Here is a 13443-nt window from a genome sequence, read left to right as displayed (position 1 = left end):
GAATGCTAGTTATGCTTAATATCATGAATTGAATTGAATTTCTTGTGATTATTAGAAGAATATTTGTTATTATGATATGTGTATGTGTAACCTAATTTTTTGATTTTACTCTGAGGATCCTTTATGCTGCAATATACTATAGATTATTCATTTGAAGGAAGTTTGTAATTATGTATTTTTTGTTTGTTTGTTTAGGGGAGGAATATTCTTGAAACAGATCATCCAGAAGGTCCTTTTGGCACTAAGGTCAGTGTTCTAACTTGTTTCTGAGCTCACTTAGATTTGTGTTTGCTGCTGCTTTCCTATGTGTTGGATTAGATCTTGCTAGAGTTGATTTTGACATGTGTTTGTAGCGGAATGATTTGTGTTTGATGACCTTTAAGTAGAAAAGTGATTTTTTGGCAAAACTAATCTTGCTAGAATGATATAACTGATTCTTGGCTTGGGATTTGGGACTAACTAGTAACTACTTTCAATCCACAATACATAACTTTAGGATTCAATGTTAAAACTGATTGTATGTTTTACTTTTGCATCCATGCATCTTGTGTAATGTTCATGCTTGCATATGTTATTCATAGGACTAATATATGCGTTTTAGTCGTCATTTCTGTCGCAGTCTGATTTCGGAGTGTATGGTCAAGGTGGGTGTATTCTGCATTTTGGTCGAAGAAATTGCCAGATTTTGTGAACCGATTTGGTTCAGTTTTGGATTTATGGCTTTATGTATGAACATGGCTTTTTTTGTTTTGATGCAAGTGGTTTCTTTTCAATTGTGATATGCAGGGCTGATTTTTGGTTTAGTGTGAATGAGCTTAGGCTGATTTTGTGAGCTCTTGTAGATGGTATGAACATGTTTGTGAATGTATGGCAGCTAGGGTAACTTGATTTTGGAACTGTTTATCATAGGAATTCTGCTTCTTGCGGATCTGTTGCACAATTTTGTTTTGATTTTTCTTGTTATTGTATGTGTAGATGTAAGGCTGAGATTGATAATATGTAGGACTATTTATTGCTTGAATTCTGAACTGTTTGGAGTTAAATTTCTTTTTGGAACTGTCTTGGTTATTTGATATATGTATGCTGGACTGTTTTCATTTTTGGTTTTGTTGAATGTGCAGTTGGTTTTTGTGTTTTGTGTGTGACGTTTTTTTTTCCTTTTCCTTACTACTTGCAGTCAAATATAAAAATTTCAGATTAATCTTTTCCCTCCTAAGTTCAGAATACTGGAAGATTTCATCCTCCCAGGTAACAACACCTTTTTTATTTAATTTATGTATTATGATTGATATGAATGTTAGTTCTTTGCTTACCTAATTAGTTGTAAATTAGGTATAATGTATAGACAATAACTCTTTCAATTAGGTATAATGTTAGTTCTTTTCATACCTCATTAGTCTTATGAAATGTTATATGTGAGTTTATTTTTGTTTCTGAGAGGCTGCCAAGTTACATGCTTTTGTAATATTTTTTCAATGACCGACACAAAATAAAATATCCCATTAGTATCATGATTTGTTAGGATAATAATAATAATAGAGATATTACTAGTTGTTGTTATATTTTGTTGCATCTCTTGAAAATAAAAAACTACTCTCATATGAGAGAACATGTTTTGGTTCTGTTTTTGGAAATTAAAGTCATTGCAGCACATGTTTTGGTACTGTTAGTACATTTTTTTGTATGAATTTAGTTTTGAATGTGTTATGTGTTGTGTTTCAAATATATAGATTATCAAGTGATGGACAAAGAGTGGACTAAATTGCCGTGGTTTAGTCAAGAGTACATCAACGGTGTTACTCGATTTTTAGACTTTGCCTTCGCTAATGGAAGACCTCAAGGAGGTGAACTTCTATGCCCTTGTGCTAAGTGTAAAAATATATATTGGAAAACAAGGGATATTATTAAGGATCACCTAATAGCCAAAGGTTTTCTAGACGGTTATGACGTTTGGTTGCACCATGGGGAGAAACTACAAAGGTCTATGGAAATTGGTGATGGGATGGAAGATCAAGAGGGATCACATGCTGACATTCCTGGCTTATTGCATGATATATATGGAGATAGGGCAGAAGCACACGGAGTTCATGAAGGTCCCAATGACGAGGCTAGAACGTTTTATAATTTGATTAAAGAGGCGGAACAAGAACTGTACCCTGGATGCAAAGACTTCTCTTCGCTATCATTCACGATTCGACTCTACTTGTTGAAATGTCTCCAAGGCTGGAGCAATACGTCATTCACTGCCCTATTAGAATTATTGAAAGAAGCAATGCCTGATTTGAACATTCCGGAATCATTTTACAAGACAAAAGCCATGATAAGTGGTTTAGGCCTTGATTATAAGAAGATAGATGCATGCCCAAACAATTGCATGCTATTTTGGAAGGAGCATGAAAAGGACAATTCTTGCACTATTTGTGAAGCTTCACGGTGGAAACAAAATGCTGCAACTGAAGGATGCGAGTCTGAGCAACCAAAAAATGACTGTAGAGTTCCTGCAACAGTTTTGAGGCACTTTCCGTTGATTCCTAGACTACAAAGGTTATTCATGTGTTCAAAGACAGCTGAGTCAATGAGATGGCATGAAGAAGAGCGCTCAAAGGATGGAAAATTGAGGCATCCTGCTGATGGTAAAGCGTGGAAGGACTTTGATGAGCTCCATCTAGATTTTTCTAGTGAGTCCCGCAATGTAAGACTTGGCTTAACGAGTGATGGGTTTAATCCATTTAGGACCATGAGCTTATCTCATAGTACATGGCCTGTCTTGATGATGGTATACAACACACCACCTTGGCTGTCCATGAAACCTGAATATACAATGTTGTCATTGTTGATTCCTGAACCAAAATCTCCAGGCAACGATATCGATGTTTACCTCCAACCACTGATAGAGGAGCTAAAGGAGTTATGGGAATCCGGCATAGAGACATATGATTCTTCAATGAATCAAACTTTTCAAATGCGTGCATCTCTTTTGTGGACAATTAGTGACTACCCTGCTTATGCTATGTTGTCGGGATGGGGCACCAAAGGAAAATTGGCGTGTGCCTGTTGTAAATCTAACACTAATTCGTTATACCTCAAACACAGTCATAAGATGTGTTATATGGACCACCGTACCTTTTTACCAAGAACTCATTCTTGGAGAGACGATGTCAAATCATTTAACGGAGAAGAAGAACATAGGACTGCACCATCCATGTTAAACGGGGCAGAAATTCTTGAACTCTTAAAAGATTTCAATAATGAATTCGGGAAGAAGAAAAAGAAGAAAGTTGATGGCCCGTGGAAGAAGAGGTCAATTTTTTTTGAGTTGCCTTACTGGGCTCAAAATACATCGCGCCATAATTTAGATGTAATGCACATTGAAAAAAACATATTTGATAGTATTGTTGGAACTCTTTTGGACATCCTGGGGAAGACAAAAGATCATATTAAAGCCCGTTATGATTTGCAAGAAATGGGAATTAGAGAAAGACTTCATCCAAGGGAGATTGGTGGAGGACGTTCAGAGTTTGCAAAAGCATGTTTCTCAATGACTCCGCACGAGAAGTCAATTTTTTGTGGAGTTATAAAGGCTGCCAAGTTACCAGATGGAACTGCATCAAATATTTCAAAATGTGTACAAGTTGGTGACAAAAAAAATCCGGTTACAAGAGCCATGATGCGTATTTCATGTTACACTATTTGTTGCAAATTGCAGTAAGAAGCACAATGCCCAAGGAGGTGGTAACCCCACTAATTCGTCTTGGTTCCTTTTTCCGCTCTCTATGTCAGAAAGTTATACAAGTGGAAGATTTAGATTACCTAGAAGATGAGATTGCAGAGATACTTTGTCAGTTGGAGATGATATTTCCTCCAAGTTTCTTTGACATAATCGTTCACTTGCCTATTCACCTGGTAAATGAAGTTAGATTGGGTGGTCATGTTCAATTTCGATGGATGTATCCCACCGAAAGATACTTGTGTAAACTTAAGAACTATGTCCGCAATAGAGCTTATCCTGAAGGTTCTATTGCCGAGGGGTATCTGGCTGAAGAAGCTATAACATTTTGCTCAAGGTATTTGCATAGCAATGTAGATACAAGGTTGAATAGGAAGAGTCGGAATTATGATGTTACCGATTCACTTGAAACAGATCCAGATGATTACTTTACAACTGTCGGTCGTCCTTTAGGGGGGACAGGTGAACCCTTTCATCTTGATGTGAAATCAAAGGATGATGCCCATCGATACATCTTATTCAATTGCAATGAAGTTCAAATTTACATCAGGTAGTACAATAACTATTTTTCCTCCTATGTATTTATCTACTAATCCTAAGATTAGAGATATGTTAACATATAATTTGTTGACTTTTGTAGTGAGCATGATCAAAGTGTTAATTCAAACACTAACAAAAGGAAGTGGACCAAGGCCAAAAGTTAAAGTAAAGAATTTAGTGAATGGTTTAAAACTCGTGCCCAGAATGATGATGTGCCATTACAACTTGAAAAACTTTCTAGAGGTCCTAATTTTGTTGCAAAGAGGTATCCAGGTTACGCCATTAATGGATATAGGTTCCATACTAGGAAACGAGATACAAATCGCAAAACTCAAAATTCTGGCGTAACTTTAGTTTCACTAACTTCAAGTTTTGCTAGCTCCAAGGATGGAAATCCTAGGACAGAACCCATCACATATTATGGAGCCATTGTTGATATAATTGAGTTATACTACTATGGAAATTTCAACTTTGTTTTGTTTAAGTGCGATTGGTTTGAGGTTGAAAAAGACAAATACGGACTTACTTGTGTGCGTTTCAATAAGAAAATTTATCAGAATGATCCGTTTGTGCTACCTTCTCAAGTTCATCAATGTTACTATGTCCAAGACCCTTTTGATCCAAACCGGCATTATGCTCTGCAAACAGTTCCACGAGATTTCTTTAACATTGCTGACCCGTCAAACTTACAAGCTGAAACACCTTCTAGTGGAGAAAATAGTGATGGTGATGGTGAATTAAATTGGGTTAGGGAAGACATACCTGCAACAATAGCTTAAACACCTCATGAAACGAATGAAGCTAAAAGTGATGGAGAGGATTTTGATTATGATGATACCCTATTTGATTTCATGGACTAATGTCAATCTATTTCATTTCTGATGTAACTGATTGGATGTAACTGATTGGATATAACTTAATCTATTTCAAGCTAAAAGTGTTTGTGTTCATTTCATTTCATTTCTGGTGTAACTGATTTGTGTAACTAAATGAATGTATGACTTTATCTTCATGTCTAGTAGTCCAATGAGTGTAACTTTTTTCACTTTAAGAAACTGTTAACAAACAATAAGTGTTTGTGTTCATGTGTTGATTGATACAAAGAAGATTTTAATATAAATTAATATAACTTTGCAACCTTTTTATTAAGTATTAAACTTTTAATTAGGCTATATGATCCTTATTTGTTTTGAGTTAGTCAAAGATCTATGAGATTTCTAGCTTAAGAATATCATATGCACGATATTAATTAGTGATTTACTGTTAACCGTTTGAATATTGCAATGCTGTGCTGATTGGTTAAACTTTGTTTCTTTTAATATTTTCCATGTTAACAGAAAATGAAGGAGGCATCAAACTTGCAAAAGAAGACGGCTGCCGCACAAAAGGGTGAATAAGTTACCGCCAATTTTCGGTTGCCTCTATTTAGATCCAGTGCTGAATTGGCTAAGAAGTATGATATCAAATGTGAGATGGTAAATGATAACCGTGAAGGACCTAGTAAAGTAGGCATCCGACCTCCTTTTGTGCATGCATCTAGGGAACTTTTCAACTTATCTAAGTTTGAAACTGCTGATTCAAGGATTGATAGTTCGGCCGATGTGTTTTATCCAACCAAAATGAGGACAAGGCAGACAACTCCCAGAAAAGTAGGGGCTGAATGTACTGATTCAAGGACCAGGCAGCAAGTGATTCCCAAAACAGGGCCTGAAGTTGCTTCAAGGACCAGGCAGCAACTTACTAAAAAAATAGGGCCTGAAATTGTTTATTCAAGGACCAGGCAGCAACAAGGAATTGATAAGCAGAATCCTTCAAGTGCAAAGCAGCAACAAGGAAGTGCTAAGCAACAAGTTTCAAGTGCTAAGCAACAAGCTTCAAGTGCTAAGCAACAAGCTTCAAGTGCGAATCAGCAACGTCCTTCAAGTGCGACTCAGCAACGTCCTTCAAGTGCAAAGCAGCCACCTAAGGAGAAACGGGTGGCTGACACTGCTGATTCAAGGTCAAACCAGAATCGTATGAAAAGGGCAATGATAGAAGTTGATGGAAATTCCGGGACAGAGCAAGGAAGTGGCTTGAAGAAGACAAAATGAAGCCCAATGTGTAAATCGATATCAGTTGAAGAATTTCTCAAATAAAATGGGGAAAATAGTGAAGAAGATGAATGTGAAAATCTTGAGGAAGAAGAAAATATAATGTGTGAAGAAGAAAACACTCAGCAAAATGGAAGTAAACAAACTGAAGGTACGTACTAAGCTTCGTGTCATGCATCATTCTTTATTATTGTTTCATTCAAATTTATATCCCATGCTAATTATATTTTATCTAACACAGGGGCAAGTAAGAAAAGGACACGTGGACCAACTAAATGTTTGAAAATCCATGCTAGAAAGAGTGCGGATCGTGAAGAGGTGGTCTTAGACGATAATGGAGAACCTATTGGACCCAATGATCGAACCGTGACAGATTTGAGTTGTTTCCTTGGCACTGTCGCAAGGAATTCAGACTTGTGTCCCTTAGTTTATACTAACTTCAAAGCTTTGAAGAAAGCAAACAAGGACCGTATATGGGAATTTGTCACTGTAAGTGGGAATTTGTCACTGTGTGAATCTTTTTGTTATTTGTGTTCCTTATTTACTTGTCACTAATTTCCTTTTTTGTTGTAGGATAAATTCATTATCCCTGAAAATGGAAGTAGAGCGGTTTTCTCTCGCATAAATGATGCTTGGAGGCGTTTAGGGGTGGAAATAGGCTGGGCCGAGCTAGGCTTTGCCAAGCCTAAGCCTGGCCTGTCAAAAAAACTGAAGCCTAAGCCTGGCCTGTGGCCTATCGTAGGCTTATTTTTTAGGCCTGAGCCTGGCCTTTTCGAAGGTCTGCTTAGCCTGTTAGCCTATATAAAAGCCTATTTGTTTTAGACATATGTATATAAGCAATTAAAATAATGTTTAAATAGACTAACTAACTAAAAGATCAAGAGACTAAAAATTTGTTTTCATTGACTTATTTTAACTTACCTCTTAGCATAATTTTTACAAGACTATTTGTTTAAGAGAACTTATGAAAACAATGTTCATCAGATGTTTTCATCTTATTTTTACAAGTTCTTCAAGATAACCAAATTTTATTTATGTATTTTAATTCAAATTATAAAACATAACATAATGATAATAAAAAAAAATCATATTTATTTAAATAGGCCGGCCTGATAGGCTTAAAAGGCTTCTTTTAGGGCCCGTGGCCTAGCCTTTTTAACTAAATAGGCTTATAAAAAAGCCTAAGCCTTTTCTATTTAAAAGTAATGTGTGGCCTGGCCTGAGCCTATATAGGCTAGCCTGTAGGCCCCTGTTATCGGCCTGACCTATTTCCACCCCTAGAGGCGTTACAAGAAAAATCTCAAAAAGAGTTGCTTTTTAAAGTACACTACTATGAGTGAAAGATTGAAGCATCGTCCCCAGACCGTACCTGAAGTTCATTTCAAGCAATTGATATCCTATTGGAAGAACAATAACATCCAAGTAAGATAAAATTAGCAATTGATATCCTATATTAAATATCATGCAATGCTGTATTTTATGAACAATGTTGTCCCTAATGATTAATTTTGTAATTTAACATTTGCTGTCCCTAACTTTGATGTTTCTAAATATAGAAAATTAGCAAAATCAATGTTGTGAACAGAGCTAAGCAAAAGTATATGCATCGGATGGGCCCAACAAACTTTGCGAGGATTCGTGCAAAACTGGTAGGGTGTTTATACATCCTTCAATTTACAGTTATGTATTGGTTGAGTGATTAATCTTTTGATGTGTTTATTATCAACCAATGTAACGTGCTAAGAAAGAGGACGGAAAGGAAGTTAGCCAGGCAGAGATGTTCATTGAGACTCGACAAAGTCGAAAAGGAAAACAGCCGGATGAGGAAACTTCAAGTGTAATTGTAAGTTTTCTATTTGATTATGCCTTTAATCAACATTTGCCTTTAATCAACATTTGCCTTTAATCATTTATTTTTCTAATGTGAATATTTTTTAATTAGTCTAAGCTTCAAGAATTAGTTCAGGATTCAACTGAATCTGAGACATTTAACTCCTTGTTTGGGAAAGAAAAATCTGGACAAGTTCGTTGCTATGGAAGAACAATCACACCTACCATGCTTAAAATAAAAGAAGAAATTCTGGTTATTAAAAGGCAGCATAATGATGAAGTGGCTGGCATGAAGAGGGAGATGGATGGTATGAAGGCACTATTTAAGACAATGATGAAGCAACAAAACCCACATATGAGCGACGAGGAGATCTCTAATTTGATGGCAAGTGCTATGGGTTGTTCCATTAGTTCTACTGCTGCTCCTGCTGATCCACATTCGTATGCATCAACTCATATTCCGCGTTGCGAACAGGTATACTCTAAACTACAAAATTGCATAGAAACTGTATAGGGCACTGAATTATCAAGTGTTTTATGAAATTAGAAACTGTATTAGAAACTGTATAGGGCACTGAATTATCAAGTGTATAGGGCACTGAATTATCAAGTGTTTTCTGAAATTAGAAACTGTATTAGAAAATGTATAGGGCACTGAATAGGGCACTGAATTAGAAACTGAATTATCAAGAATTAGAAACTGTATAGGGCACTGAATTATCAAGTGTTTTTTGAAATTGTATGGTTATCATGGATGAACAAGTGCAGGGATCACATTAAGTGTTTACTCGAATAGTGAAAAACTTATTTTATTAGTTAATTATATAGGTTTGATTTTAAGCATCTTATTAATAACACTACTGTTGTAGCTTATAGTGTTATTGGTTGGTACAAGTTTTGTGAATGCTAGTAACATTGATGTAATTCATTTTCTCATGCCAATTAAACTGAAGTTTTAATGTATCATCATTGGTTTGTACTATGTGGCCCAAATGGCATAAGGGAATCACATTAATCATGTAAAGTTTCATGGATGATTAAAGATTCTATTTGATTTGCTTTAGGCAAAAACAATAGAAGGTTATCTTACTCGAATAGTGAAAAGTTGGTTGGTACAAGTTGATTCTGTTGGGTCATATGATTCTGATGTAATTCATTTTCTATTTGATTCTGTTGTAGCTTATAGTGTTATTGGTTGGTACAATTTGTGTGAATGCTAGTAACATTGATCATGTAAAGTTTCAAACACTGGTTACTTCAGTAGCAGTAACATTGATCATGTTAGTAACATTGATCATGTAAAGTAATCTTCAGTAGCAGTCTTGCAGATTTGTATCATTACATAAAAGGAATGCTGAATGCTGAATGTTTATTGTGTTTATTGTGAAATAGGGGAATGCTGAATGCTGGATGTTTATTGTGTTTATTGTGAAATAGGGGAATGCTGAATGCTGAATGCTGAAATATTCATGATTCTATTACACAACCATGACTAGTACACTTATGAATGCTAAATGATGTTATGTTTATTGTAGGGTGGAGAGGAAGCAGATTGTGATGAAGATATGGAAGAAGGTTGTGATGACATTGAAGATGTGGAAGAAGGTTGTGATGAAGATGTGGAAGAAGCTGGTTATGCAAAAGATCTGGAAGAAGAACAAGGAGAAGATCAAGAAGAATAGTTGTGTTTTATGTTATCTAACTAGCTAGTTCTTAGAACTTTTTTTTGTTATTTTGGGATGACTCTTTTTTGAGAGAAACTTGTGTTTAATATGGTTGTTTTGGATCATATGGTTGTTTTGATTTTTGAATTTGGGATGACATCAAAACTTAGTATCCAACTATTATTAGTGGCACTACAAAAAAAACTTACTTTTGACCTTAATGTTAATTTGCTTGTAATTAATTAGATTCTAATCATCAATATTATTGTTAATTTTATAATGATATATATATATATATATATATATATATATATATATATATATATATATATATATATATATATATATATATATATATATATATATATATATATATATATATATATATAGGGAGCGTATCTAGTGAGAACTGATATCTTTTATGAGAAACGAGAATTATCAATATCATCCATCAGATTTAATTAACGCTTAAGATTTAATAATTCCATATAAATAGCACTTCATTGAATCTTTTCTATTATGTTTAATATTTAAAATTTTCATAAAAATAGAATCTTACCAAAAATATTTGTCAATATGATATTTAATTTTACCATTTATATATAAATTTTAATTTTTCCTTATATCTCGTATAATTTTTTTAAAACTCTTTTGATCCTTTATATCTATTGTAAAATAAAATCATATTTTTTATTGTTATGGAATTTTGTTATTATTTATTTTAGTAAAATATGTATGCCTAAAATATACAATTTTTTGCTATTGTTATTTATTGTATTGTTAGGGAGTTCCAGAAATTATTATTTAGTAAAATAAATTATATTCTAAATTTTTGTATTGTGAGGGATTTTTTTTAATATTTTAATTTGGTTGATTTACTTATTTTCAAATTTATAATTTTTTTATTTTTACAAATTTTACTATGGTGACTATTTCAAATAAATTTTACTATTTTAATAATATTTTAATAATTGTGGCCTCTTTTAAATATTGAAAAACTAACAATTTTAATCTTTTTATTTATTTAATTTTTTTTTTGTAAAAAGTTATCTTTCTTCTCGTAACATATAGACAAATATATTCATTCTTGAAAGAATGATAATTCTATATTGAAAAAATATATATAATAAGATTATAAATTATAATTTATCAGTAGTTAGGAGGGGTAACAATTATTAAAATAATATTACAATAGTATAAATTATTAAAATAATTACTATGGTAAAATTTGTAAAAATTAAAAATTTTCGAACAAGTAAATAAATAAATCAACAAAATTAAAATATTAGTAATATTTTCACATTTCTTTAATATTTTTAATAAAACATAAGTGATAAATTAAATGAAATTTTAATAAAATAAATATTTTTGATCATAAAAATATAGATGATAAATTCGTAATGTAATTTTATTTTGTAGAACTTGCTTAAATAATAATTCATTAACTTGTAAATAAATAAATCAGACAGAGTAAAATATAAGTAATAATTTCGAATTCTTTAATATTTTTAATAAATGAATATATAAGTGATAAATAAATAAAGTCGTCAGTAAAAAAAATTCTACACTTAGACATGTCTATTATACAATCATGTCTATTGTAATAAAATAAATAATATCAAAACTCCCCAACAATATTATTGAATATAATTTTTTTAAATAAATTAAAGAATCAAGAGAGTTTGAAAAAAAAAATGAGATAACATGAAAAAAAAATTAAATGTTATAAAATTAAATAGCATATAGAATAATGTTTTTGATAAGATTTTATTTTTATGCAAATTTTAAATATTAAGAATAATAGAAAAGATTCTATAAAGTGCTCTTTATTTGGAATTATTAAATCTTAAGCGTTAATTAAATCAGATGGTTGATATCGATAGTTCTCATTTCTCACAATAGATATCAGTTTTCACTGGATACGCTCCCTATATATATATATATATATATATATATATATATATATATATATATATATATATATATATATATATATATATATATATATATATATATATATATATATATATATATATATATATATATAATGACATATTTATGTAATGATACAGAAATAAACCGTGGCTAAGTAAATGGTTTAGAAAGCATAACATATAACAACGGTTTTAAATAGGTGATCATAACCAAACCGTGGCTATATCTTGAACTAATACTGTGTCATAAACGTTAAAATGAAACAGTGGCTTTACCATATAGCCACAGTTTTGCAGTCATGGCAAATCCAAACCGCAGCCTTAATCAAGCTTCCTAAACCGTGGCCTAAAAAGGCCACAGTTGTAAAAAAAGCGTGGTCTATACAAAAAACCCGTGGACTTTACTTTAGGTCACGGTCGTATACTCCACAGTTGGATTTCCGTGGCCAAACCGTGGCCTCAGCGTTACGCCACGGTTATTTTGCATATAGCCTTGGTTTTCTGGTCGTGGCAGGAGACCTTTTTTTCTGTAGTGTAATCTTAAGATAACAAATTTATTAGAATTATTATTTGTATTTTTTAAAACATAGATTAAATAAAAATAACTAAGTATTATTATTTAAATAAACAAATATTTAATATAATTATTAGTTTTTGCTGTTATAGGAAAAATATGCACTTTAAATTTAAAAGAATTAAAGTCTGTGTCGGCGGGGCGTGGTGGAGTGGGTCAACTTGTTCCTCGTGGGGGCAAGGGCTGGGCGATCATTTGTTATTCTCAATTAGGGGCAGGGGCATGGTTTGTATAAGAAGGCAGGGCGAGGTTGGTAATGCTTAAATCCGCTCCGCCCTGTTACCATGCCTACTTTAAATAGTCTTAGTGTTGCAATTCTAAATTTTGACCTTAGCAACTTTACTAGCATGGACACAGTTTCCTCCTAAAGCACAACCTGTTTTGACGAATGTCTTTTTTTAGTAAAAGTTTTAAGGACGTGGATGTAAAGTTTGACATGACGACAAGATAGAAAGCAGTTTTTGTTTGTTTAAAAGTCGCATATGATCAGGACTTTCTCCTTGTTATTCATATTGATGGGTCAGGTCAACATATGTCACGGGTGAAATATCACACTATCTTGAGATACTACTTTACAATTCCCTTATTTCTTATTGATGAAGTTTGTCCTGTTTGACGCAATGCGTGTTTGAATACATTTGGGGAACATGTGATTCACTGTAAGGAACTTATAGGCTTCAAATACTGACATGACCTTGTTACGTATGTCTCATTTGACATATTTCTTCACCGACCCACTTGAAGGGAGATCAACAATTAGCCCAATAAATATTATGGTATACGAGTGGATAGGAGGGAGATAAGCATGTGTGGACTTGACATTGGTTTCTCCACTGGTGGATTGAGGACTAAATGTTTTATTGTGAACTCGCAACCCGCAAATCTGCTTCAAGTAAAGTGGTTAAACTTGAGAAATTGTGTTCCGACAATCAACATGTTTTCATATCATTCGCATTTAACACTTTTGATCTCCTAGCACCAGTAGGGATGTCAATTTGCATCTGTTAACGGGAATTCCCTTGGGAATTATCTGTTCGAAGCTCCGAAGTTGGGGATTTTTTCTTCCATGGGGACGGGGATGGAG

The 13443-nt window shown here is 33.2% G+C and overlaps 2 protein-coding genes across 2 annotated transcripts; both read left to right on the top strand.

Annotated features, from left to right (window-relative positions):
* Nucleotides 1–1741: 1741 nt before the first annotated feature.
* LOC131596805 (uncharacterized) lies at nt 1742–5046 on the top strand. The gene is made up of 5 exons (XM_058869543.1): nt 1742–3204; nt 3391–3635; nt 3707–4277; nt 4368–4383; nt 4471–5046. The coding sequence occupies exons 1-5, from the start codon at nt 1742–1744 to the stop codon at nt 5044–5046; spliced, it is 2871 nt and encodes a 956-aa protein (XP_058725526.1).
* Nucleotides 5047–6459: 1413 nt separating this feature from the next.
* LOC131596804 (uncharacterized) lies at nt 6460–9869 on the top strand. Its single transcript, XM_058869542.1, has 11 exons — nt 6460–6508; nt 6599–6846; nt 6931–7005; nt 7914–8006; nt 8102–8200; nt 8300–8662; nt 9057–9107; nt 9252–9381; nt 9427–9485; nt 9580–9615; nt 9723–9869. The coding sequence occupies exons 1-11, from the start codon at nt 6460–6462 to the stop codon at nt 9867–9869; spliced, it is 1350 nt and encodes a 449-aa protein (XP_058725525.1).
* The last annotated feature ends 3574 nt before the right edge of the window (nt 9870–13443 follow it).

This window comes from Vicia villosa, linkage group LG4, assembly GCF_029867415.1.
Source record: "Vicia villosa cultivar HV-30 ecotype Madison, WI linkage group LG4, Vvil1.0, whole genome shotgun sequence".
Lineage (NCBI taxonomy): Eukaryota > Viridiplantae > Streptophyta > Magnoliopsida > Fabales > Fabaceae > Vicia > Vicia villosa.
Note: the sequence above shows the minus strand (reverse complement) of the source record. Positions and strands in the feature narration are given on the sequence as shown.